The sequence below is a fragment of the Eutrigla gurnardus genome (genome assembly GCF_963514095.1).
Source record: "Eutrigla gurnardus genome assembly, chromosome: 11".
Lineage (NCBI taxonomy): Eukaryota > Metazoa > Chordata > Actinopteri > Perciformes > Triglidae > Eutrigla > Eutrigla gurnardus.
The window spans coordinates 7954224-7981238 of record NC_139925.1 but is presented as its reverse complement, the minus strand read 5'-3'; the positions used below and the strand labels follow the sequence as shown (position 1 = coordinate 7981238).

The window sequence follows — 27015 nt, the reverse complement described above, 5'->3', positions numbered from 1 at the left end:
CCTCATTCCTGTTTTCCTCAAAAGAAGCTGTTCCTAGGATTCAGACTATAATGCACAAAGAAGGTTTTGATGAATAGTAATGAAAGTCTTCACTTCAGCACAAATATGACTAATCCCCACAAGCATGTAAGCACTAGATAAAAGGCATTTAACACTCGGTGCAGTTTCCTTTTGTATTAGCGTGGCAAAATTAAAGAGCTCTGTCACAATTACGCAGTAATCTTTGGCAAATAGAGAATGCAAAAGGAGGCTTTTAGCTTTATAGTTGCCAACTGAACCTTAGGACAGGTGACTGACTGGACACTTACAAATAGGCCAGCTTGCACAGCATGTTAAGTGATAACGCTGCATATGAGTCAGGCTGGGAAAGAGTCGCTGTGATGCAGCTTATGCCAGCCAGGAAAATGTAGTTTTCAACCATATCTTAATGGTTTGTCCTGTATGCTGAGACATGTCTGGGCTTCTTCGCTGCAGGGCGATCCAGGGATTCCTGGAGAAAGAGGCGTTCAAGGCGAGAGGGGTCGCAATGGAGATTCTGGCCCGAATGGACAGATCGGACTACCGGGTCAAAAAGGAGATACTGGTTCCCCAGGACATTTGGATGTAGAGTCCTTAGTAAGTTGTACATTTGCAGATACCTCCGATAACACGATGATTAAAACCTTTATCGGCCTACTTCCTCCCTGAGCTTGTGTAACTAGTTCGTTCCCCGTATGGAAAACGGTGCGGCTACAGATTTCTGCATGAAACATCAAACAAAGGCTGTACAAGGGAGGTTGCTGCTCTCGTTCAGCTCTATGCTTCCCACTCCGCATCCAGGCGCAACAGAAGGTCAGAGAGGGAGGGATACGGAGACAGAGAAAGACAGATATGTGGGCGTGCCTTGAGCTCTGCGGAGCAGTGAAAACACCTCCGTGTGTCACATTTTACACATACGCGGCCAGTTACATAACATTCGCAGCCGAGATGGAAGCTGTTTGGAAAGACTACTATTATTTGCCGTTGTTACCCTGGAAATCTAACGATGATTGAGTGACAGGACATGTGTGTTTATATATTTAGGAGCACAGAGATCTAGTGAGAAGATCGCAGAGTTCATTACTACGGATTTGGACAGAAAGTAACACAAAGAACTCTCTTTATAGAGTCATAATATCCATTTTATTTCTAGCTGGATGTGAGGCGCAGATGTGATATTATAATGCAAGGTGGGATTTCACTGAATAGTGTAACGACTCAGAAAGCACAGCACCCTAAAGCACAAATTCAGAAGCAACTGAGTATCCGAAATCCTTTTAATCAGTCTGAAAAAAAAAAATGCAGGCAGGCAGACTAAACGCAGGAGGGATAAGCCAAAACCTCGAACCAATAATCAGACTGGCAGAACCTGGCCAGGCTACAGAACCCCAGATAGCTAGGCGTGAAGCTAGACAATCTGGCGGAGGGTTGGTGAAGCTGGGCTGCTATAAGAATGAGTGGCTGATGAGGATAATGAGGTCCAGGTGTGGACGTGGGGAAGGGCAAGCTTAGATGATGGGAATGAGGTGATTGCAGGGCAGACGAGGGTAACAGGAGACAAGAGGGTCAGTGATCAGGCAGGTGAATGCAGGGCAAACAGCATGACATACAGTCACTATAAAGGTGTCCTTGTGACACAATAGTTGAAAAGAACCATTTCAGCGGTAATCTCCTCTCACTGCCATCGTTTCCAACACGGACACGGTCTCCACAAACTGTGTAGTGGAGGTCTTTTGGTTGCGTTAGGTCATGTCAGGCATCACTTTGATTTCCATTCAGTGATAATAACTATAATCTCCTCTGCTGTCAATTGAATACGATGAATGAAAGATGTTTGTATTCCTCCCCACCGCACACGCAGGGTAATCCCCGTTTCATGGAGGAACTCAAAGTGCTCATCAGGAATGAAGTATTGCGGGTCTTAGAAGGTAAAAAAAAAAAAACATTTTTCATGTTTTCTAGCCATCTTTAAGTCTGTTTTCTCGGTTCTGAATGTGAATCTTATTTTTCTCCCTTTGTAGAGAAGGTATTGAGCGCTGCCGTGCTGCAGAAGACACCTGCAGGGATTTTAGCTTCACAATTCCATGGGCCTCCAGGACCTCCTGGAAAAGATGGATTACCAGGACCGCCAGGAGAGGCCGGACCCCCTGGTCCTCATGGTGAGAGCTCAGGCTGCCAGCCTGCTGGACGCTAACACCACCTCAGAAAAATAACATTTTCCTTTAAAATATGAATTAGACATCACACTCCGAACCTTTGAGTGCTTAAAACTAGAGACACTAAATGAACCCTTTGTCTAATGAAAGTGATTACACTACCACGCCATATGTGTACGCCTCATTGGTGTTTAAATGTGCCAGTTAGCCCAACTACCATATGCTGGACCACATAGACTCAAAGCAGGCAGCATTTACTGCTGTATACACAACGCTGCAGGTTGGCATTAACAATGCAGAGTGAACCGCAGCAGCCTCCAGTTAAAGATGTTTTTCTGAATATACAGAGTTGGGATGGAACATTGGGGCTGGATTGGGGTGGGGGGCACCAATATAGGTTGACACATGTATTTTGTAGGGATTCATGGGTATTTTTCTCTTGCTTAGACCCGTATATCAATGCAGACTGAGGGGCGGGAAGCAGAGGAAAGGCCAGGAGTGTGGTGCACAGCGGCTCTCTGGGAAATATGAAGACAAACGAAGAATTGGCTGTGAATAAGAGAAAGTCTTATCAGTCTGGACAGGAAAGAGCCACAGTATTGATACCTCACTCCAGGAAAGAAAGCTTTTAAAGTAGAAAAGGAGCATAGTCAGGGAAGAGGGTGGACGTCCTTTATCAAACTGATACAACTTTCTGACTGCTCATACAGCACTAATGGTTTACTGGTCAGGCTTTATACCTCAGACCTGCTTAGAACGGTATTGTAGCAGCAGAACTACAGTGTCTTAACTTTTGAAGAGGAGGAGTGTGTTACGTGTTGTTGGTGCAGATCAAAGCACCGCTGCATTGGCCTTTCTCTTCGTATCTACCTCACATTATTCAAGACCACTTACACTTTAACCCACTGCTATAATCCAAAATGCTGCTTTCATTCATGAATAATGTAGTTAAAGTTGGCAACTACTCCACTTTAAAATATGTGTGCTGTGTTAATGCCATTTGCGTTACACATGTCTTGGATTTGGTTTCAATAGGTTTATTTTTTCATGCTTCCAAAGAGTGTTTTTTTTTTATTATAGGTGATTCTTAATGCAGCTTTGCAATAAATATTTATTTTAAACAAGTTTTTTTTTTTCCTCTTGAACATCATTCTATTCGTTTTCTTTGTTGACTTGTGCCTCCACTCAGCTGGAGAGAGAGTTTGGGGTAATATTTCCTCATTATTTCGCGTCGTCCTCTGCTGGAGACTGTGCTCCTCTGGAATATCCAACTTGACTTGTTCTCCAGTACACCAACATGAATTGCTGATGGAGAAAAATAACCCTTCTGTTGAATTATTTTCTCTCTTTTTTTTTCCCTCTCATGGTTTGATTTCACATGACTGAAAGTCTCAAGCTGTTAGAGAATACCCATAAGGACGCATGCTGAAGAGCATCATTTCTTTTTCGTTGTTTTTTCCCCTCCCCTGTGTTGTAATTGAGTGCTCATTTATCATTATAATCATCTTTTACATTGAGAGTCTAATGAACAAACTCACTGATGTTAATCATTATGTTTAAGTGCATATCATAAACTCTACTTCTGTTGTTTTAACATTCATTTTTAATTTTGTATTTTGGTGCATTCTGTATATTAATACTGACTGAAACCAAAGTGTTTGTTTTTTTTATTATTATTAAACCTGGCTGTAAACACTTCCCTGCGTTGTGCTGGAAAATATCAGTAAATATCCCTCCGTATTTGGTCTTTGATGGAGCAGCTGCTCAAAGAAGGTGTTTATGTTTTTCTTCTAAGGCAAAGCATGAATAGATGTTGCTCTTAATTCTGTTTACAACATTGTACAACAGGTGCAAGACTGCAATCCTATCAATTATTTTTCTATTAACGCATTTTGTCCATTAGTGCCCTGAGAAAAAACACATGTCAACCAAGAACAGACGCAGTATGGCATTTTCGATTTATCAGAGTACACCAATCCAGCTACCCAAGCCTATTGCCTTGTGTGTGTAGTTTTTTGTTGTTGTTGTTGCTTAAGGTACAGTGCACTTTTCTCCATGGATCGTCTCCGTCCTGAATGAATGCCCCAGGCTCTGTGAGTGTTGAAAGAAGTCTCATTATTGCGACAACGTGTGGCTAGACCCTTCTCTCTTTAAGACTCTGTTTTTGGAGCGTTCACAAGCCTTTTTTTTTTTTTTTTTCCTGAGATTTCTCTGACATGTAAGCATTGAAGCGTTTCCCCTTTGGGCCAGGCGGTGCGATGCTTGATACTCCTGTCAATGTTTCTGATGCACTCCATGCAACCGCTGGTCCTGAGACTCCATTACTTTAAGTGCCTCATGGGGAAATATTTTCACAGTCCCTCAAATTCTTACTTGTATGCTGATGTTTTGAACTGCAAAGACTTGCAGGCTTTGCATGGAGTGAGAAAGCCTTTGAATAATATTAGTTTGTGACAATATTGTTATAAGCATTGCGCTTGCTGGCTTGATTATTTTTTCAAAACAGGCATGTACTTGTGCTCATCTCTGCTTGTTTTTCATATTTGAGTTAATCATTCCATTCAACCATCCGCCATCATAGAAAAGACATCATTTCAACATGAGATGATCTAGTTTTCTCTCTGTGGCCAAACACAAGTTTATACATGTTTATATTCTCCCAGTGAATCAACTTTTCATGAATAGACATGATTGTCTTTTGCATCTGTTTGTTTTCTATAAAATGGAGAATAATTTTCTCTCTGAATGCCTTTTAGTGACCCACATATCTGACCTGCGTTTTTGGAAAAAAAAAGCCTCTTTACTCTGTTTTCGATTCTTTAAAGTCATGTGCCTGTGGCCCCATTGTTGACAGAGAGCTGTACAACGCCTCCTCCTTTCAAACACTAAAGATGATTTCCATTTTGACAGTCTTTTATTCAAATGCTCGGGATTGAAAGTTGGAATCCAGAGTAGCCTGTTCCTACATCAACCAGCTTCTTTTCTCAAAATGCGTGGAGGCTCGATGCCGTTGAGAAGCTAAGAATCTAAGCGTCCCTGGACAGATATAAAGGTTGTGAAAGTGTGTTCTCATCTTGGATTTGAACGGATGTTATGGCATTAACTAATCTAACACTAACTTTGCCACCAGACTCCGTGAACATGACGCCGTACGGTTCTGCTTCACCTTCGCAGTGTGTGTGTGCTAAGCCAGTGTGTTGTCTGTCCTCAGGTTACAGGGGTCAGAAAGGGGAACGAGGTCAGCTTGGTCTGGGGTTACCAGGAGAGCCGGGGTCTACGGGGCCACCAGGTAAGAGGCGTCTCAGTGTGTACGATGACTGACATTGGACTGGTGTTTCATGCTGGTTTGCTTTCCACTGGAGGTTTCTCATTCACTGCACAGCATATTTATAAAGCTATAACCTAAAGTGACACCCATTAATGTGTTTTATATTAAACATCAAATCACTGTGTGTAGAGTGAAAAAGGGTCATTCGGAGCTAAAAGCAAAGCGAATATTAGACTTTCATTCAAAAAAGCATCTCTAAATGGAAGCCAATGTAGTCAAAGTTTAAAGACAACATTGATTTGAATGATGTTTTGCCACTCAATAACCATCAGCCATATACTAAGTGCAGCATCTGTGCCTGAATAAAAGAGCACTCTGGGTTAGGCGCGGTCATGCTTCGATTATTCCACATTTTGCCGCTGCATTGACAGCCCTTCACATCCGCCACTTTTTATCAGGTTTTCTGACCCGTCCACCGAGCAAGTGTAGCGTATCTCACCACATCAGAACGTCGTGTCGATCTCCAATTCCATTTCAGCCTTCATTTGATATCTGAGCACGCTGGAGATAAACTCTTAAGATGGCATTATGTTTTTCGAAAAACTCAGCAGGGAAACTCAGGGAAACACAATAGGGGAGAGAATGCTGCAGTGATGGAGCAATGACATCCACTCTGTAAAGTAAAACCCCCGCTTGGTGTTGTCCTGAGCAAAAAGTTTTACTTGACACACCACGGAAGATGTCAGCTTGTCCCCTGCTCCTGTGAACTAAAAAATAACTCCTCATACCCCCGGCGGAGCGATGAGAAGTGAGATTACCACTTGACTTCCAGCCTGTGACAGCAGGAGTATATCACTGAACCTAAAGTCACCCGTCCAACTCTATATGTGCATAATGCATGTGTAGGGCAAAGGGAGCTCTGCTGTAGCTCATCTGAAAAGGACAAATCGTGGCTGTTGAAAGACATCATCTCGAGGGGGGGGGGGGGGTACCTTTGGGTACAACTGCTGGGGGTTACACTTCAGCTGGATCCAGGAAAAAGTTAGAAAGTTGAACAAACTGCGACAGTGGGAATGTGCCGGGCCACTGCTCTGGTTCTTACTGTAGCTCCTGTAATACGCAAGATTATTCTTATTAACCAACACCATCATGATGAGCCTGCAACCCCTTCCTTGTAGAGCAGGTTCCACCTGGGACCACCTCCAGGTTCATGGAGACTGACATCAACCCTTTGTACCCTGATAGACCTGGATGGTGAAGTCCTGCTTGCCTGTAGTATATATCATATAGTGCCGCTTTGCACAACACCGCAGTGCTTTGGACAGTTTGTGTGCAGTTAAGCAGGTGATGAAAAGGGCACGTCGTGTTTTCAGAGGCAGGAAAAGGACAAGGCCGTTCCTGTGATTCCCTTTTGTATGAACCGCAGAGGAGACAGGGCTCCCCCAAGCTGCTGCCGGTCTGACTGATGGAACGGACAATCCCGTGGCCGGACTATGAGGGGTGGACGTAACGCTAATTAATTGATAAAAATGGAGGTGATGAAAATGCACGTGAATTGAGAAATGGAGCCGTTAAAAATGGATACGAAATGAAAAATGGAGCGATAAAGTATCGAGTGATTTGATTTATTGAAAGCTGATTAGATTAAAACAGCCATGATGGGATGAAAACGGAGCCAAGTTTCATCATTTTCGCCGTCTTACATTAAACATTTATCATTCAGCAACACAAAATTGCCATTTATCATTTTTAAGGAAAGCGGTTTGGATGGGAATGAAGGATGGGAGTCACAAAAAAATAATTGAAGAAAGGGAAGTGATGGAAATGCTAATGAATTCATAATGGAAGTGATAAAAACATGGATGTGAAAAATGGAGTAAATTACCAATTTACTTAATAAACTTCATTAATTGTTCATTTGAAACTGGTTAGCAATGATAATCAACACCCAACTGACATTATGTATACAGCATACAGTTGTTATTAGTGTTAGTGCTACTGTTCCCCCTCGCAGCTCCTTACTCCTCACTAGAGGTGCTACTGGTGCTACTGGTGCTACTGGTGCTACTGGTGCGAGCTCACGGACTTCTGAGGTACTCATGAAACTGATCCGAGTTTACCAGTGACTTGAGTCGATTGAGTCAGAATCCCCCGGAGCATAGAAATCCTATTTCGCGCTGGAGGAGGCAGAGTCACTCAGACAGCAGATTGGACCGTCCCGGATCCTTTAACTGTTTCACTCAAATTGAGTGGGTGAGTCCTTTCTCACCTCTAATTCACTCCCCCACTAATGTCTGGGGCCCCCGGCGGTCTGATCCAGACCCAGCTCTGCCGCTGGTCACCAGTCTGCTGTGACCCCTGCCACTTGGGGTTTGCTGAATTCTAGCTGATTGAGCCCCCCTTCTCCCCCTGGGAAGTTTCCTAGCTGCAGGGAGGTCGAAGGACCCCAGGGTGCGCTAGCAAACTGGATCAGTAGTTTCCGGAGCTGCAAAGTCGTTTCCTATCAGCGAGGAGTGAGATGGAGGGATGGTGGGGTTTGAGTCAGTGGGCGTGGTTTTTGACATTTTGGCCATGCTGTTATTGGTGTTGTGAATGATGATTGGTTGACAGTTGATTATCAGTGCAACACTGTGTCAAATTAAATCTCAAAGTTTAGAATCAGTTGACAATTTATCACTGCCGTTTTCATCACTTCCAATTATTAATTAATAAGCGATTCCCCTTCCTCAGATTCTTTTTTTTGTTACTCCCACTCTTGAGGTCGCTCCCCTTAAATGAAAATTGTCAATTTGTGTTTTGAATGATGATTCTACAACAGGGGAAATTATGAAACATTGCCCTGTTTTAATCAAATTAGCTTTAAATTAATGAAATAATTTCATACTTCATCACTTTTTTTCATTTCACATCCATTTTTCAGCAAACCTCTGTTTCGGTGTGTATTTTTTCTTACTGCTACCCCTCATATTGGACTGCAGTGGAGGCTGTTTTATAGTGTTTGTCTGGACGGTATATGAAAGACAACGAAGCAATGTGGCCTGCAATGCCGCTCCAGCAACCTGTTGCTAAGTAACATGGGATACTAACGTCTCACCCGCCGTTATGACCATTTTAGAGAATAAGGGAAAATGTACTTTCTGTTTTTCTGATTCAAGTGAAATTAAAGATTTTACTGCATTGAAGCCACGTTAAGGGACTCGTCAGCCTTTGGTCTCCAAGGCGTCACATAACGCAGCTTAGTCAGTGCGCCTCGCCGTCTGATGCAGATGCTCGTTTAGCGTGTGAGTGTTTGTATGCGATGCACCCACTCGCTGCATCATGGGCAGAGCAACAGATGTGGCTTAAAGAGTGAGGGAGAGAGGGTGGGGGTGTCAAACAAACAGGCGACTGCTATGCAGGCCCCATGTGACACGAAAAGTAAACACCGTTGCTTAATAACGCCAGTCGTTAGAAGGTTACGCCGCCCACGCTCTGCTCCTAAACCTAAGGGTTTGTTGCCTCAACCTAACTTCCTGTAGAGACGGAAGTTTATTTTGAAAGGACACTATGCGTGTAGCAGGCGTATATTGACATGTGGTGACTGACACGTGCACAAGTCGATGGTCATAGTTTGACGTTTTGGAGCGCTGACGAGCTGCGTCATGTGACTCTTGAACGTCTGGTAGCACTATTTTTAAATGACCTCTGGTTTGGCATTTCTCGACTGCAATGTATCCTCACTGATACACACACACACACACACACACACACACACACACTTTTGACATTATTTCTGCAATGAGCTAATATCGGCCGATGTATCAGGCTGATTTATTGGTGTAGCTGCAGCAGAAATATCTGGGCTGGATATAAAGTACACCGTAGCCTTTTGAATTAAAACACGCCATATATTACTGTGTACTTCCATCCGGTACGTCACTCTGCTGAAAGATGATGAAGTGCAGCCCGGCGTAGGAATTAATAATGTCTAACTCTCTGTCAAGGCCCTCCTGGGAACACTTCTCCGGGCCCTCCGGGCTCCCCGGGGCCCCGTGGACCTCCTGGGACATGTGACCCCGGGGACTGTCTCCTTCCAGCCCTGTAAAACCTCACGGAGCGGCTTCGAACACGGACGTCCGGCTCCACAGAGCAGGAGAAGGACGGCCTCGCTGTATGTAACGGCTTCCTCGGCTCTCGTTTCAGACTCACAACTGACCTCTTTACTTCACAACACAATTACATTTGGATGCAGTCTGCGTTGTTGGGTTTTTGTTTTTAGAATGGAATTGTTTTTTTCTGCAATGCTGTACTTTAAAGGTATTGTTTTCACATCCCCTACTGTGATGTAATGCATTCCTTGTCAACTCTCATTATGTCTTTCAAGTCCATGAAATGACTTTGTTTCATCACGTTCTGTTAAGTCAAAAAAACAGGATCTTAATTATTCGTTTGCCTCCATAATAGGCATGTCTATTCACTCTTCTGTTCTTATTCAGATAAGCCATTGTGCTGCAAGAAGGTGTGTGTGTGTGCGTGTGTGTGTGTGCGTGTGTGAGAGAGATTAGCTGAATGACTGTTTTTCTTTTTTTGTTTCAAAGTGTGAGAATTATTTATTTTTGAAACTCCTTATGCAACCAAAGTGCAGCAGATTATTTATTCGAAGCGTGTTCTTCAAGAGTGCATTAAATGTTGGTGGTAGTAATTGTGGTAAATGTAGCATGGATATTCGGTAATAGTACTAGAAGGTGGATTAATACGTGTTTTTATGACACATTTGCATCGTGCATGATGATCATTTAAAAGCATCTGCGGTGTCATCGCTGATAAAGACATCTTCCTGTTTGTAGAGTTAAAACCGACAGCTCGTACGCTTTTGTCTGAAACTCCTGTTTGTGATACTTCAAGGGCAGATTTGTAAGAATGTATTTTACATATTTAACGAGTGTGACCTCACATTCACCTTTTACTGTTGGTTTATTCTGTAGACGAGTTGAATGAGTGATTTTTCTTTCTTCCTTTCTAATGGTGCATGTAATGGGACCTGACAATATAATTACATAAGCAAGTTGTCAATGTAATGATACATTAAGGTTCTTACTTTTGTTATCCGTGTGTGAGAGAGAGAGATGATTATTAACATTTATTGTTTACATAGTGTTGTGTATGATGATTCCTCTGGTTTATTTGTATATTTTTGATTTTCAGCCACACAAAGGAAATCGGACTACTACACTACAAATTCAGACTTATTTGGGTTTAACGTCTACTTTTTAATGTACTTGAACTTTCTCGTTTGTTTTTAACAGTATCGCGGTCTACATCCTGGTTTTTCACTCACCGACCTGTATTGTGTGTCACTATGTATCATTATGGTTTTTCCGGTGTCTCCAGACTTTTATTTGTTGTAAGAAGAGTTCGAGACATTTTCATGGTCTCAAGTAATGTCACAAGATTTTGAGTCAACTTCACATAAACAGGCCATCTGATTATATAGATCTTGTCCAGAAAACTCAGAGAAATTCTGCTTCTAAGAAAGCTTAAAGTTCCCAGCATTCAGATGAAGGGGATGCACAGTTTTTTTGGGAGGGTGTTCCATCCAAAAAGTAAACTTTATAATCACACTAAACATTGAACTTTTATATATTTTCCTCGAGCTTTGATTTCGGGCACTGTTTAATGAGACTTTGACTCAAAGGCTTTAATCTTACTTTTAAGTGTCCTGCTGTGATTAATGTTTGGGAAGTTCTGTGGGTGTATTTGACATTTTGTGCCGTTGAAAACGCGGTTCTGTCCGTATCTGATCTGTTTTTACTTCATCATACTTAACATCATAGAAAGTCATCAAGCTTCTCTTCCACATACAAATCGTAACTCACTGCATTTTTTTTTTCTCTTCTCAGCATGCAGGCTTGGTTTTTATGTATTTTGTTTTATATCTCTGCTGAGTTGTATCTGTGAGTGGGTCTACTTTCAGATGTGTATGGAGTCAAACGTCTGCTGCCCACTTCATTTGTGAGTTGAAAGAGCCCCCTGCTGGACGTGTTTATTTTCTCTGCTTGTAATGTGAATGGGAAAACAATCTTTCTTTGGGTTATAGGCTACATAAAATCCCCTTCTGCTATTGGCCTCTGTCCTTTCATCATGCTAATTTTCATATTCGGTTTAATGGGTTCCCCTTGGAGACAATAACGCCGACCTTGACCAAATTCAAATGAGGATGCATCAGCAGACTAATGTGATCTTAAGTTTTTTTTTGGTGATACTGATGAGAGCAACACTCTGCATGTATTACATTTAGCTTGAATTGATATTAATGTGCGGCGGTTTGTGACTTCAATTTAGCTAAACCGTATAATAACGAGGAGGACACAAAATGGCCGCTAATGTCACAGCCCACTTCACTAGCAATTTGGCGTCAGCCATTTTTCCATCGCTCCACGTTAAAAATCAGTTTATTCTAAGTGGGGAAATGAGGTTGAATCATTCAAATCAAATGCTGTTATGCATCTAAAGATAGGCTTGGACTCACAATCAGTTTTATACATCCACATATTTTATTGTTGCTGTTTTCAGTAATGTAAGTGGATCCTGTTGTCACATATAATATAATCTTGTAAATAAGCTTGTTATGAAGCTGATCAGCCTCTCGCCACGTTCCCTTGGATTAAATGTGTCTGCCTGCTGCTCTCGCCGTTACTCCTCTCGCTGTGACTCCTCTTTCTGTGAAACCTCTCGCTTTGACTCGTCTCGCTATGACTCCTCTTTTTTCGCTGTGACTCCTCTCTCTCGCTGTGACTCCTCTTTTTTCGCTGTGACTCCTCTCTTTCGCTGTGACTCCTCTCTTTCGCTGTGACTCCTCTCTCTCGCTGTGACTCCTCTTTTTTCGCTGTGACTCCTCTCTTTCGCTGTGACTCCTCTCTTTCGCTGTGACTCCTCTCGCTTTGACTCGTCTCGCTGTGACTCCTCTCTTTGTGACTCCTCTCGCTGTGACTCCTCTCGCTGTGACTCCTCTCGCTTTGACTCCTCTCGCTGTGACTCCTCTCTCTCGCTGTGACTCCTCTCTTTCACTGTGACTCCTCTCTTTCACTGTGACTCCTCTCTCTCGCCGTGACTCCTCTCTCTCGCCGTGACTCCTCTCTCTCGCCGTGACTCCTCTCTCTCGCCGTGACTCCTCTCTTTCGCTGTGACTCCTCTCTTTCGCTGTCTCCTCTCTTTCGCCGTGACTCCTCTCTCTCGCCGTGACTCCTCTCTCGCTGTGACTCCTCTCTCTCGCCGTGACTCCTCTCTTTCGCTGTGACTCCTCTCTATTTCGCCGTGACTCCTCTCTCTCGCCGTGACTCCTCTCTCGCTGTGACCCCTCTCTCTCGCCGTGACTCCTCTCTCGCTGTGACTCCTCTCGCCGTGACTCCCCCCGCTGGGACTCCTCTCTGCTACAAGCTCATGTCGTGCTGTGGGACTTTAATGTGTGCTTTTTTGAAACTCTTTGGTTGGTTGAATATCTACCTCAGTCTTGGTTCACCACACGTCTACGTGATTAGCTATTTTGGGAGAGAAAAAATCACAACACAAACTGTTGCCTTTTACTGGAGGGAGAAAAAAAAGAAAAAGCAATTGAAACCTCTTGTGAATGTAGAAACAGACTGTAAGTCGACTTGCTGGATAATGAATGGTGGTCGTAGAGTTCCTGTAGTGGAGGATGATCCGGTGTGTTGATGTGGTTTCCAGGTATCGGAGGTTATATTTTACACTTTTCTTTGCTGCATCTTTTATTTTCACTGATTAATGACACCTGCCTTACTTGTGTGCAATAAATGCTATTCAGTCCTTTCTTTTTCTTGTCTTATATTTTGGGCTCGAACAGTCGGCTTTCCATGTTTCCTTTTTATTATGTTTTGAATATTAAGTTAATGGTAACTCCTTTTAAGGAGTTGTATCACACGTTACCATGTGAAAGACTTGACCGAGGTTTCTTTAAATGGTTAAACATTAATTAATAATGCAAAGATATGTTTAAAAGCTGTTTTGAATGAAGCTGAGTAAACTTCTGTGATATTTTTGCATTTCAAAGTTAATTCTTGATCTTGGAAACAGATTTTTACAAAAAAAAACTTACCTTAAGATCTATTTTAAGCTGCAGCTTTCGATGACATCACATAATCTTTATCAGCAGGTGGATTTCGCCCAGTTATGGAAATGTGAATGGAAAATGTATACACATTTCTTTTGGCAAACTCCATTTGTTGATGAAGATCATGTGATGTGATCAAACAGCTACTAAATGGATCATGAGTGTTTTTGTCAACTGCCGTTGTTTTCATTCTAGGCTTCAGAAAAACGATTGAGATCAAAGAGCAGAGAATAAATGAAACACGTTGTGTTGTTTTCTTTATTTGTAACATTAATGAGGGTCTCCCTCATCCCTAAAATATATCCCTATAAATGCACGACTGCACCCTGTTGTCATTATGTACAATGAGGCAAAATCTCACATCACGTTGTTTTGTAGGAAATATAATTAACCACATTTTAAACATATTTTTTGTTTTTTTTTACAGATTTACAACATTTTCAACTGAAGTCAGTGAGACTTGATGACATTTTCATCCTCTTTCTCCTTTTTATTTTGATAATAATAATAGACATATTTTTAAAGAGCGGGTCTCAGCAGGTTTATCTTTGGTACGTTAGCACAGAACAGAACAAAATAATTGAAAATGGCATCTTAAAACAGACCTGATTTGTTTGGTGGTTATTTGAAATACTCTGAGGAAGTGGAGGAGCTTTTATTGAAGAACACTGCAAATGTTGAACAGAACAGAGAATGCAGGCGTACAAGGAGAGTGATAAATAAACATTTCTGGTCATTTCATCGTCTCAGAAATGTGAGCACGCCTTTGTGAAAATATCAAAACATCACTCGGGTTGAAAAACACCAGAACAAGCTTTTTGCATCATAAACAATGTTTTTTCTATGAAGAGGGTGCCTCCTTCTGATGATGTGGCTGGCACAACACATGTTCACGAGACGAGTGGATGGAAGGCACCTCACCGACCACAGACCCTGGGAAGGAAGTGTGAAAAACATCGTGGGCTCTGGGGAGCTAATCCAACAGTCTTTCTGTCTCTGCCAGAGTGTCTCTTAGTTGCCTGCAGGTCCCTTCACATCCATAGACTGGTGGGCGGCTCCCGCTGCGAGGTTGCAGGCCGACGGGTCGCAGTAACCGTTGGGACCAGCTGTGCCGGGGGGCCCAGGTACACCGGACTGTCCAGGAACACCAGGAGGTCCCCTCTGCCCGTCACGACCGTCCTGACCGTAGCCAGGTTTGCCGGGCTCACCTGTGATCACAAAATAGAACCCAATGAAATGTTTCTGTCCTTCAATAGACCCCTTCATAACTCGATTTCAATGTAAGAAATTATATTGTTTTGAGGTGGATTTTGAACTCTTTAAGATAGAAGGCTCATTTCAAAGGCAGGATCTACTCACCAGGAAGTCCAGGATGTCCTGGCTGACCTTTAGGTCCTCGTGTAGTGGGGCCCCTGGAGCCTCGGTCTCCCATTTCACCTGTAACGTAATTAATGACGATATTTGTGTACAAGCATTCCACTGTTTTGATAAATTTCTCTCACATAACCCTAAACAGCATTACCTTTGGGTCCCTTCATTCCAATAACTCCCGGCGGGCCCTTGAGTCCTGGAAGGCCTCGTATTCCACCCTGCCCAGGGAAGCCGTTGTCTCCCGGAGGACCAGCTTGCCCCGGAGGTCCAGGTTTCCCAGGTAAACCAGCTACGCCCATCTCCGGCCTCCTTAAGCTAGCGGCTAACTGGGCCAGCTGTTCTGTTGGAGCACAAGAGAAGGGACTTAAATGTCATTTAACCGATGCGTGACAGGCACCAGGGCATTAAACTCTTTGTGTTCAGAGGTAGCTGACATCAGGGGACTTTCTAATACATAACGCTTAGTTATAAATCATGAGGCAGCATAAGTGAGCTCATTTCCGAAAACCCCCAAAGCAACTCTCGTGGAGGAGATGGTCCAACAACTCTTGTACTGGAGTCGGAGTGAAGCGGAGCGAGGTGAAACCGTGGTCACGACATCCCTCGAGCCTCTCCTTGTTTTTCAACCTTTCTCTATAGAACCGCTGGAAATTGAGCATAAAGAAGATAATACTCTTTATTTTCAGGCAATCAGCGACGGGAAATTTACATTCACGGTGTAAAGGATCCAATATTTGGTCAATTTGCGCTTGAGATTCCGGTTTTCTGGCTCCTGATGAAAATTCATGTAGTGGCTGCTTGACTGCTCTTTTTTTTTTTTTTTTCTTGTCTTTTTAAGATTTCTTTTCCAGGCTTCTTGCAAGGGAGTGGAGGAGAGCCGGTCTGCTGAAGGTGAAATGAATTTTTCAGCATATCGGGTATAAAAAAATCATGAGTGTAGGAGATGAGTTGTGAGGATGTACAGTAAAAGCAACAGAATGAAGAGAACGGAGGTTGTGACTTCAGAGAAACATTTTCCAGAGCTCGCAGAGGGAGATCTTTCATCCATCAAATTAACAGAGACTGAAGCTCATTTCGTGTTTTGGTTAGGCTGTCCCTTGTTTGAACCTCCGAGTATTCCACAGCCACCCAGATCAATGAGACAACGGAGGGGCGGCTCTGTGTGCGGTTGTATAATGAGGCATTCTGGGAAAGATTAAAGTCATGAAATGAGGCACAAGGGAATGATAAATGGGGTCAAAGGCCTATCAGTTCTTACCTTGCATGACTCGCATGCAAACTTGTTTGATGTGCTGATCGCTGGGCTCTTTACCCTGGAAAGAAAAAGATGACTTAAAAAAGGTTTTACTGAAACATTGGCTGTATGTCAAGACTCTGGAGTATCTCTTTCCTGTTTTGACGACATGTGAAAGACTTGGAGAAAACTATTCTGGGACTTGTTTTATTGAAAGAACTTTTTCAGTGCATCTTGATGTAGTTGGATGATATAGTCTGATGTGTTTTAAATTATAAGGACATCCGAATATGAAGATTAAAGTGTGCATGGATTTATGAATGGCATGTCCTTTAAAAAAAATATTCAGTAGACTTAAAAAAGTAGAGGTTTTGTGGAAATAAGTAGATTGGAAGGGAGTTTTGAAAGTAAAACATGTACAGTAAGAGAATGTACTTAATCCAAACTTTTAGGCCTCAGAGTTTGGGTTAAGTGTGTTGTTTTCCCACAGATATTGTGTTTTCCTCTTGGACCTACCGCAGGGCCTTGAGACCCTCGGACTCCCGGTGAACCCCTGTTCCCCTGCATGCCCCGCGGTCCAGGCGAGCCGGGCGGCCCCTCGATGCCGGGTTGTCCTCGACTTCCCTCGGGACCTCTTTTGCCGGTGTCGCCAGGGTTACCGACCTTGACAGGAAAAAAACGAGACCAGAGAAATGGTACGAAGCTGCAGCGCATCCTCGATCGTTGGACACCGCGGGGAAATCCTGAGACTCCGGGTTCATCAGTTTGAACTCACCTCTCCTTTGGCTCCAGATTCTCCCTCCTCGCCCTAAAACACAGAGGATGAGAGGACAAGTGCACTCTGGTGAGATCCTCCTCTGCACTGAAGCGTTGAACAGTCCAAGTAAGTTAATTTACTCGTGTTGATGTAACAACTTACATGATCCCCTTTCTCTCCAGGGTTTCCCTCATCACCTTGCGTTCCCTGTGAACACACAATCCTTGAATTATTCAAAGCAACCCCAAAGCTTCTCATTTGAATGCAGCATTAGGATGAAGGGGGCTGAATTAATATTTAGCGTGATGATTTCATACCTGCTCTCCTTTGGGTCCAGGCTCTCCACGTTCTGCCTGTATGAACCAAAACAAAGGAGTTGACTTGCTAAATGTTCATGACAGTGGTGTGAGTATTCTATTTGTCCCCACTAGAGGGAGCTGATCGGGGGTCTGCGCTACAAACGGCGTGCGAATCGCGTTAAACGAATACAAAGAAGGTGAAGTCACGATTCAGACTCAAAGTAAATTAAAAAAATCACACACTATGTGATTATGATATCACTGCCCCATCTAGAGCATGTTTAGATTTGAATATAATTAGTTATTTAGGTGTATTATCTTAAATCAATGTATTCTAAATGTATTCTTATGGCATGTATGATGATATTTAAGCCTTATTCTTTTAGCTGCAGCTCCAGCAGTGTAAATCAGTATATATATTACACACTATTAAAAAGCTGAAAGAGTCTTAAACTGTCCTACATGCAACCATTTCCCCAAGGGAACGGATAAAGTACCTTCTACTCCGTGAGTCTGAATTCATGTCAAATAACACACAGATGTGATTGTAGTCAGATCTGTCGTGCTGTAGACGGAGCAGTGATATCACACGCCTGTTCATGTACACCGTCACACAGTCGGTGATGTATTGCCAGTCCTCCAGTTTGAACTGTGTTGCTTTTAGCCCGGATTGTGTGTTTAACGTCTTCGAGGATTATTGATTGCTCTTCCGTTGTAAAGTATGCCGCTCTGCTCACAGTCGACGTGTCCTCGTTTGTGATTCGTCATATCCTGAAAACACCGTCCCGAAAGACACACAGTGAGCATCTTCTGTTTGCTTACCCTCTCTCCCTTCACCCCGGGCAGACCAGGAGGACCAGGGAGACCAGATAGTCCGGGGTTACCTTTGGGGCCCTGTGACAAATAAACACATCTAATCAGGGTTATACAAAGAATGTGGAGATCCACAGCAGTAGTAGTAAAATAATGTCATTCGCTCTTTATTTTTAATGAATTTCATATTGCATAACACCTGTTAACACGGCGTTATAATGAAATAACTCTCCTTTGAGGCGTGTTTGTGTGCACCATTCCCCCTTTGATCACTGACTGTCTGAGGAATGCCAGGAGAACAGAGAGCTCATTCAGCCCGCTGCTCACTAGTCTCCCCTTACTGTGAAAATAGAGCTCATGTGATACCCGGGCTCTATTCTCTGAGACTCTCCAGTGAAACAACAGGACTGTGCATCCTTTTCACCTCCTTCCATTCAGAGTATCAACATTGCATTTACACCCTAAGGTATTCATAAGGCCTTTATTTTCAAAATAAAGTAAACATCTTAATCTGAGCTCTATAACTTACCCTGGCTCCTAGTTTGCCAGCTGGACCTACAGGACCTTGCACTCCTACAGCTCCCTTGGGAGAATTGAAAAAAATGATAAGAATAAGATGAACAATTCAACCAAATAAACAGAACAGTAGAAATTCAAGCAGGAAAATCTACTCACAGAGTCACCAATCGGTCCAACGGGTCCCAGCTCTCCCTGTTCTCCACGCTCACCCTGGGGTGGGACAGTGAAATGACACAGTGACACAACGGAAGGTGACAAAAAGCAGCCGGTGTTCCCATCATGCACCGCTCACACTTACTGCTTTGCCAGCAGATCCCATTGTTCCGGGGATGCCGCCTTGACCCACGTCTCCCTGTGCACAAACCAACCAACTTGACGATTGAAGAAAATCAAAAATGATACAATTAATTAATAAAGCAAATGAATCAAGCAAACCACCTTCAAACCACCCAAGCCTTTTGGTCCAGCAGCTCCAGGCAAGCCCTAAAAGAGAGAGAGCACATCTTGAACAGATAAGAAAGAACAATTTCTAGGAGGAAGTATCATCCGTAAAAGAAATCTCGCTGTAGGAGACACTGGAGCACAAAGAAGGCTTAGTGGGTGAGGAAAATACGTTTGGTGTGATCTCTCCACCCAAACAAGCTTTAGGTGATAAACATGATGGGAATATTTAAATAAGTTAAAGAGTTTTACGCCTATGAAATCTTCCTTAATGGCGCTGCTTATGCCAACTGATAGACTTTCATTAGACTAATCACAGATTAGTGCGACGGAAAAACTTTTTTCTGCCTGAAGAAGACAGTGATGGAATATAATAGTTAGTATGAAACCTCCAGAAACGTTATTATATTCTTTCAAATATGAGCTTTTTTACTGCGATACGTATGTGGAGATGACGGGCATCGTACTGCAGCATTCATGAGCTGCCGTGCCTTAAGCTGCTCCTGGGGAGTTTACTCAGGTGTGTCCAATCAGAGTCAGTTTGGGGTCAAAGGTCATACTCACAGGAAGCCCCTGAAGTCCGACCTCGCCGGGAACGCCTGACTGCCCAATGCCTCCCTGCAGGGAAACAGACAAGTGCAAAGATGTGAAGCTCCTCACGGCTAAAGAGCCGAGACGTAACGGTAATACATTTTAATATTACAAACTTTTATAAATAAAGTGGTAGAAATGTTTCTCTACCTTAGCTCCGGGCATCCCAGGAATACCCTCACGACCGTCCACACCCGGTAAGCCCTGGTGACAAAAACCACACAAACTGAAATGAGCTGTCTGCAGGCAAATGTGTCGATTCAGCTTAATTTGTGGTCACTGATCAGACACTCACAGCCTCTCCCTTGGGACCTGGAACGCCCGTGATTCCTCTCGGCCCTAGAACACCCTGAACAACAAAGAAAAAGTCAATTTTCTTAAAATTGTACAAACAAATTGCAGTCGGCGAGGGTTATTAATGCGTCTCCTTACCGTTTCACCTTTAGGCCCGGGCTCGCCCATCACGCCCCTCTGGCCTAGATCGCCCTGCAATGAAGCGTTGAATCATACGCCGCTCATTTCGTGCCAAAATAAAAGCATGTGTATCGTTGGAGAAACTTACAGTTGCCCCTGCAACACCCTGGGGACCTGGACCTCCATCGAGACCTCGAGCTCCCTGCCGGAGAACGATATTAGCGTTTTAATCTGTTTCACCCCGAATTCGCAAGTAATGCAGGAAGAATCTGAAATATATGAAAGGTGCCGTCGGCTCCGAAATCACAGGAACACTTACCATCTCCCCCTTGGTGCCCATCATCCCCATGGCTCCACGAAGTCCCTGGGGACCCTGAAACAGATCCGACAGGCGCGTCAGCGAGAAGAAAGAGAACCTGACACAATAAAGCACAGACTGTAACTTGAAAGAGATTCATATCGTATCATAAATGTCATCTCTCACCGTCGGTCCTTGGGAGCCGACCTCCCCCTGACTTCCCTGATCTCCCTCCTCACCCTGAGGGAACGACAGGGAGGAAGAACATTAGCGGCAAAGCAGCAAGTCGGTCGGATGAAACACTACACAGCAAATTTATATTCATTATAAGGGTGAAAAATTTGAACAGAGGCTGCTCCTATCAACGGAGTGTTAATTAGAAAACCAGGCAGCCTTTCTCAAATGTGTTTAATGCCCACTTTTTAATGGATCGCAAGGAGGGGGAAGAAAGCAGACAAATTAACTCCAAATTACCGTTCCCCTGCTTTGCCCAGTGACAAAGCATTGATATGCTGACTCAGCGGCCGACCTGAGGAGGCATATCCACGAAGACGGATAGTGGCTCGGGTTTAATGCTGCATGCGTATAGTTTCTGTCATTAAAAAAGGCAATTTCTTCATTTAATTATGTGCATTTGAATTGGCTATTAAGAGATATAAACAAGGCATGGCTGATGATCAAATATTACACGACAAACAGAAGTAAAACCCGTTGCATTTGTCTACAAAGAGAGGAAGATGAACGTCTGCAGATTGTTGCATCGTTAAAAAAAAATGTCTTCAATTTCTGGTGGTATTATTAAAAAGAAAAAAGCTACAAAATATCTTCCTATCTTTGCTTATCGTTATATATTTTAATAATATTGTTAAATGTGATATATAATTACTGGGACATATTGTTTCTGTTCATTTCAAATACAAAGTGAAGTATTTTTACTCTTATCTGACTTATATTGTAATATTCTTCAATGTGATGATGACATTACACACGTCTTGTTACTCCGTTGTTGGCTGATAACGTCTTTCTATTGGTGAATCTGGTGGAACGCAGACAGAAAGGCCCTCACACCAAACTTTGGGTGAAGGAGAAAATCCTTCTTGGGGACAGAGTGCAGACTGACAGTAAATCATATGCTGGCATGCGGTGATAAAGGAAGATAGGCCCAGACTCATTTCCATTTATATAGTGCATCGGCACATTACGGGGAGAGGCTAGTTGTGCTTGAACATCATTTCAAATAAATCATCCCCCGTGCCTCGCGAGGAGTCCGAGGCATTACACACAGGCATGTATCACTTCCTCTAGAAATAGAGCAGCACAAATAATACTTGTCTCAACGCTGCCATGAATCCCTTTTTTCATAAGTCATGCATCATTTTTCCTCCTGACGTGGAACACTGTGGCATGTGTGACCGTTTTTACCTGCTATTCATGCAGTTTTATGTGAGTATAAATTCACCGTGTTGGTGTTGTTGATGGTTAAACCTGGCTTTGGGTTAACAAACAAGGATTATTTGTCATATTTTACCTTGTGCCCTTGTTTGCCAGGTTCTCCTGCTTCACCTTTTACACCTTTGTGGCCCTTGAAACACATAAAATAGCAGCAGCATTGATTTAATACGACATTTTAAGGCACTAACGTGATTTTGGTGTGACAGAAAAAAACCCTGTGCTTCTCACCTTCATGCCAGGGAGGCCAGGATGTCCAGACGTCCCAGGTGGACAAGAGTTTGGACACTAAACAACAGAATAAAAGTCAGAAAATATTCATGAAAATGTATAAAACCTAATTCATAATCTCCAGAAAACAAAGTTTACCAGATCGGCATTGCCTTGCATTCCAGCTGCACCCTGAATGTGAGAAAAAACACACAAGTTGACACTTTTACAATGAACATACTCACCAACATGACAGATAAATTACTAGATAAAGGGACGTGTGCAATGGTGGCGTCGCTTAAAAGACCAAATTAATTTAATGTCTGCAACATGATCCGTCCCTTGTGAAATCTAATGATTTTAAATCTGTGTCACTTACTCTGGGCCCCGTTGGTCCAAGAGGTCCCTGTGGCCCCCTCACACCTATGGACCCCTGCAGAAAGACATCAAATATGTCAAAAACCACACAGAGACAATACATGCACTGGGCTCTCCATCCTGGCATGGACCTGCTTTGCTTTACTGTGAATTATACACTCTCTTTATTATACACTAAAGTATCCCAATAACAATTAGCCTAAAAGCACACATAAACGTCGAGCCACCCTTTACTATAAAACCTTAAGGCCAAGTGGATAAAAGCCCCCTTTTTACCTTTAGAGTGTTAATGCTTTGACATTTCATTTATTGTGTAAATATTGTCAGTGCCCTTGGTGGTGAAATGCATTCAGTTTTTAAGAGGAATCCATAAAACAAACAATAAATTCCTCTCATTTTTGGCTTTCTGCAAAGAAATGTTTGCTAGCTCACTTGGTGTCTGTGCAAATGTGAATTTCTTTCCCCTATTATTACTTTCAAACTCCATATTTACATATGTATTTGAGGGTGATGTTATTTATATGTGCATTGGGAGCTAAACATCGATTTCAACCCTGATTGTAAATCCAAAATCACTGCTTTGAAACGTGATGTAACCTGATGCAGCCGAAGGGCAAAAATGAAAAAATAAAAAATAAAATAACTCCTATAAATATAAATTCTGGGTTGTAAAGAACCAATTTAATAAAGTAGCAAAACATTCCTTCAGGCAACAATTTAGCCGGATGAAATGCTGAATATGTAATGTTTGTTTTTATTTTATGGCCATAATTCATAATTTCTAAAATATGAAAAAAACAGAGTTAGTAAAATATGGTACTTTCTGATTCTATATGGTGCACTATATGTATGTACTTACACTGTGATGGATGCATTATTTAAATGAATAAATGTTTGATCAGTAGACAGGTTTAGTGATGTATCTAATTTCCCTGCAGCTCGGCCTGACTGACTTTTTTTGTTACCATGACACCAATGACCACCTCAGTGCTCAGATCCTGCAGTGCATGTTCTAGCCTGTAGTCCCAAAATAAAACAGAGGGAACAGTCTGCTGCTCTGCATCTACTCACAAGTGGTCCAGCTTTTCCCACTTCACCTGGAAGTCCTCCAGGCCCGGGTGGTCCCTGTACAAATTCACATTTCAGGCATTTAGTATCAACACGTTTTGACAAAGACCACCAGAATGTAATAGAAACAGAGGAATCAGTGGTGCAGCATAAAGGAATGACTTACGGGGGGTCCATCTGGCCCAACACCCTAAAGAGAGACATATTAATATTATTATTTTGGTGAATACAAGACAAGTCAAATGTAGGCATCTTCTAGATAACGTAATTTCCAGCTGATCAGGTCTGATCCTTGGACAGGCAGGTCTAGAGAGGAAATGCTACTCACAGTTGCTCCACGAGGTCCAGCTTTTCCAGGTTCGCCCTAAAGAAACGAGATAAAAACATTACATGCATGTAGAAATAAATGAAATCCTGTGTTCAGGTCAGATTGAGCCATGCGAGCCCGCCGACGGTCTGAGTTAACATTCCTCTAGCTCATCACATGACTGCGCCGGGCACACTTGACCCGGCAATGTTTAGGCCTAATGAGGACCGATGTCGGGGCTTTCGTTCCCCACGGAGATTACACAGAAGACTTGCAGGATTAAGTCTCATTTGTCACGAGGAATTGGTTTATGCACGGCGACTCTCGAGTCCGTGCCAAAAGACTGGACAGCAGCTTGGCACCAATTTCGCTGACGGCCTCTGAAGCAGGGAAAGCAAACGCTCATTAGTCACTCACTTTCTGTCCAAGGGGGCCGTCGGGTCCAAGCTCTCCAATCGGGCCGGTCAAACCCTGCAGAGGACAGACAACATGCTTAACTAATGCATCATAACAAACCTTAGGTGCCTTTATATTTTCACTTTATTTGAAAATCCCCTCCCTCTGTCAGTGTCAGCATCAGATCTCCATGTATTACATCATCATAACTCCAGTGGGAGGAGTCCTACGTATTCATAAATGGGATTAACTGGACTACAATCCCCTCCTCTAAAGTGGTTCAATATATATATATATATATATATATATATATATATATATATATACACAGGGCTGTAGCTCCACGCTCTTGTTTTTGAGCACGTCATGACGTCCACTTCACAGACACACAGGAAAAGTCAGCACCGGGGGGGCAGAGGGCAAACCTCTCAGACTGCAAACCAAGCACAGGGCAACATTCCTCTGGCATCTTTCAAACAAGCTCTCTGAGAGAAATCATTCCACACCGTTTTGAGGATTTTGGATAGGAGATACCAACAGCGGCCGGCCAACAAAGCTGTTATTGTTCTCACAACCCTGGTAGATGCATGGAGGAAGCATTGTGCATAAAACAAATACATTTTATGATCAGACTTTATCTACCTAAGCCTAACTTCCTCCACAGACCATATTTGTCAGTCTATCATCGGTATAATATTGTGTTTGGAGGTTTTTCTAACCCTCCTTTATACTCTAGGGAGCAAAGTTAATTACACTCGGACCCCTGGTTCACCCTGCTAAAAAGGAAATTTGAATTTGTTCATCCTGTGTTATAAATTCCTCACATTTTTGCACACATTTTCCCCACAGCTTGGCTAAATCTGAAATTCCACTGGTCACTCTACAAGACGGAGAAGTGTGAACAGAACCTATACAGTGGATCCACCCCCCTTATGGAGACAGATCTACTGTATGTAAAAACGTGTGCATGTATAAATGTAAAACAAAGAGTACTCACATCATTTCCAGGTATTCCAGGTAGTCCCGAAGAACCAGGTTTACCTCCATCGCCATCAGGTCCCTGAAAACAAAGGTTCCACATATTAAAAGTGAATAAAAAATAATAAAAAGCAACGCATCCTTTTATTATCTTATAATGCTGTGTTATAATTACAGGAGGTCCCTCCTCGCCATTTTCTCCTCGATCCCCCTGAAACAGAACACATTAAGAGCTTTAAAGTGAGCAGATAGTGGACTATTGGCACAGTATTTTGGCGCATGATATTGATGACATTACAGAAACGAGAGCACTTACAGCAATGCCATCAATTCCGGGGACACCTGCAGGTCCAGGAGGGCCAGTAGGACCTTGGCTCCTCTGAGTCAAATAATAACAATATTAGTTATCATAACAACATCCCCTATCAGGCCCTATCAACTTGCCATTTCTTACAGTGACATACTGCTACACAGACGATATGAAAACATGAGAACAGGTGCACCGCCTTGTTGTATGTCGCGACTGTCTCTTGGAAACACGGAAATCACTTTATGATTGCAGAATCCATCAACATTTTGCACTTTGGAAAAGGACATTTTTAAAGAATGAGACTCCAGACAATAGTCGCATCCCTGACCTTTTTTCCTGTGACAGATGGCCAATACATTTAACACACTTGTATGAAACACAGATCTTGTTATGTGGCAGCAGGAGAACACTCACCTGCACTTCTGTCACATCAGCCTATAGAAGCAGTACACCAGAGGGAGAGAGAGGGAGGGAGGGAAGAAACATAATAAGTCTTACTTGAGCGGAGCAGATGAGGACAAGTTGCACAAGCAGAACCAGAAGTGGCCCTCTAACGCTGGGGGCCCGAGCCATGATCTCCCCGTGGGCAGGAAACGCTGTACAGTCCTTTCGCTGGGGTTTGTTGGGTTGAAGGAGCCCCCGACAAAACAACCCAACTGAATCGGCTCCAGCTATCTAGACCGTCCAGGTCCCAGAGCCATCGGGGGGCTCATGTATATTCATGCATTGTTTGGTTGCAGGAAGGGATTGGACGGTCTGCAGAGGGGGAGGGGCCACGGCGCAGACACCACCAATAGGCAGGGTCAGCGGGTTATTTAACCTCTGCTAATGGTGTTTGTTTAAGTTTGCACTATAATCATCTGTTACGCCCTTAATGTGAACGCTGCTTGATTGTATTTTTACCTGCATTAACAGCAATTTCAGGCTCAACCAGTAAAGCCATTAGACTATTTAAAGCCCTGGGAGTCTACAGTCAGATAGTTGTTCATTGTTTAGTCCTTCTTACCGATGTGCTGGCTGGGAGGTCATGGCAAGCATGTGTCTGGGCGCGCGTCACGTCGCAGTCAATCAGCATCGACTGGAGTTCAAACTTGATGAATAAACGAAGGAAAAATAAGTTTTTAGTACAATCTCATTCTGGATTATGTTGGAAATGAAAGCACATGTCTGGATTTATGCATACGATGAAAAGCAGAAAGCAGGCTGTTTACACAATACATTAACTGCAGTGTGAGATTATGGAAACAATCTGATTTTAAACACTTATAAGGGAATTATAATGTGGTCAAAACGACTCGTTATTAATATTCCCTTTCGTGCGTAATTGTGCATCTTTGCGCTGTGGAAGCTTAGCTGGTGTGCTGTTACAGGATGGTTGAGCCTACGGCTCGTCTTCTTCACCGCAACCTGTAACAAATTCCACACATTTCTCGGTAAAAGCCTAAATGGAGACACAGCAGACTTCAACTATACTGAACATTGTCACAGACGAGCCAAACAGGAGGGTGAGAAAACTCCTCTGCGTGTATAGGGCACGTCACGTGATTATTTCTAAAGAATGACTGCTGGGAGCGTTTACATTTGAAAGGGGGATAACTTATGGTGTAAGGACAAGGTTGTTCTTCACCTCAAA

The 27015-nt window shown here is 43.0% G+C and overlaps 2 protein-coding genes across 4 annotated transcripts in view; one reads left to right on the top strand and one right to left on the bottom strand.

Moving 5' to 3' along the window:
• LOC311020845 (uncharacterized protein) overlaps nt 1-12121 on the top strand; it is a 96310-nt gene extending 84189 nt beyond the window's left edge. For 2 of the 3 annotated variants that reach the window (XM_084021070.1, XM_084021069.1), the window contains 5 exons: nt 475-615; nt 1880-1946; nt 2040-2177; nt 5386-5463; nt 9426-12121. In XM_084021070.1, coding sequence (XP_083877196.1) covers nt 475-615; nt 1880-1946; nt 2040-2177; nt 5386-5463; nt 9426-9526 — 525 coding nt within the window. In that variant the 3' untranslated portion in view covers nt 9527-12121. Of the gene's footprint in view, nt 1-474; nt 616-1879; nt 1947-2039; nt 2178-2621; nt 3636-5385; nt 5464-9425 lie in introns of those variants that run through there. The other variant, XM_084021071.1, reaches the window with a different exon arrangement.
• A 1947-nt stretch (nt 12122-14068) lies between these two features.
• col9a1b (collagen, type IX, alpha 1b) lies at nt 14069-26092 on the bottom strand. The gene is made up of 32 exons (XM_084021756.1): nt 25881-26092; nt 25389-25451; nt 25248-25283; nt 25092-25154; nt 24116-24169; nt 23720-23755; nt 23558-23581; nt 23395-23448; nt 22325-22378; nt 22105-22137; nt 21967-22023; nt 21815-21868; nt 20473-20526; nt 20308-20361; nt 20137-20190; nt 20007-20060; nt 19870-19923; nt 19725-19778; nt 19548-19601; nt 18981-19025; nt 18841-18894; nt 18699-18752; nt 18553-18606; nt 18033-18104; nt 17229-17264; nt 17074-17118; nt 16930-16962; nt 16671-16817; nt 16179-16233; nt 15072-15260; nt 14909-14986; nt 14069-14757 (listed from the first exon to the last, which is right to left on the bottom strand). The coding sequence occupies exons 1-32, from the start codon at nt 25953-25955 to the stop codon at nt 14561-14563; spliced, it is 2040 nt and encodes a 679-aa protein (XP_083877882.1). The 5' UTR covers nt 25956-26092; the 3' UTR covers nt 14069-14560.
• Nucleotides 26093-27015: the final 923 nt, after the last annotated feature.

Excerpts from the sequence above, each read along its gene's own strand:
- col9a1b (XM_084021756.1), bottom strand. The coding sequence starts at position 25,955 with ATGGCTCGGGCCCCCAGCGTTAGAGGGCCACTTCTGGTTCTGCTTGTG. Across the intron at positions 23,756-24,115 it reads ACGGCCCCCTTGGACAGAAA|GGCGAACCTGGAAAAGCTGG; the intron begins GTGAGTGACTAA and ends TCGTTTCTTTAG. Across the intron at positions 18,753-18,840 it reads TGGGATCTGCTGGCAAAGCA|GGTGAGCGTGGAGAACAGGG; the intron begins GTAAGTGTGAGC and ends GTCCCACCCCAG.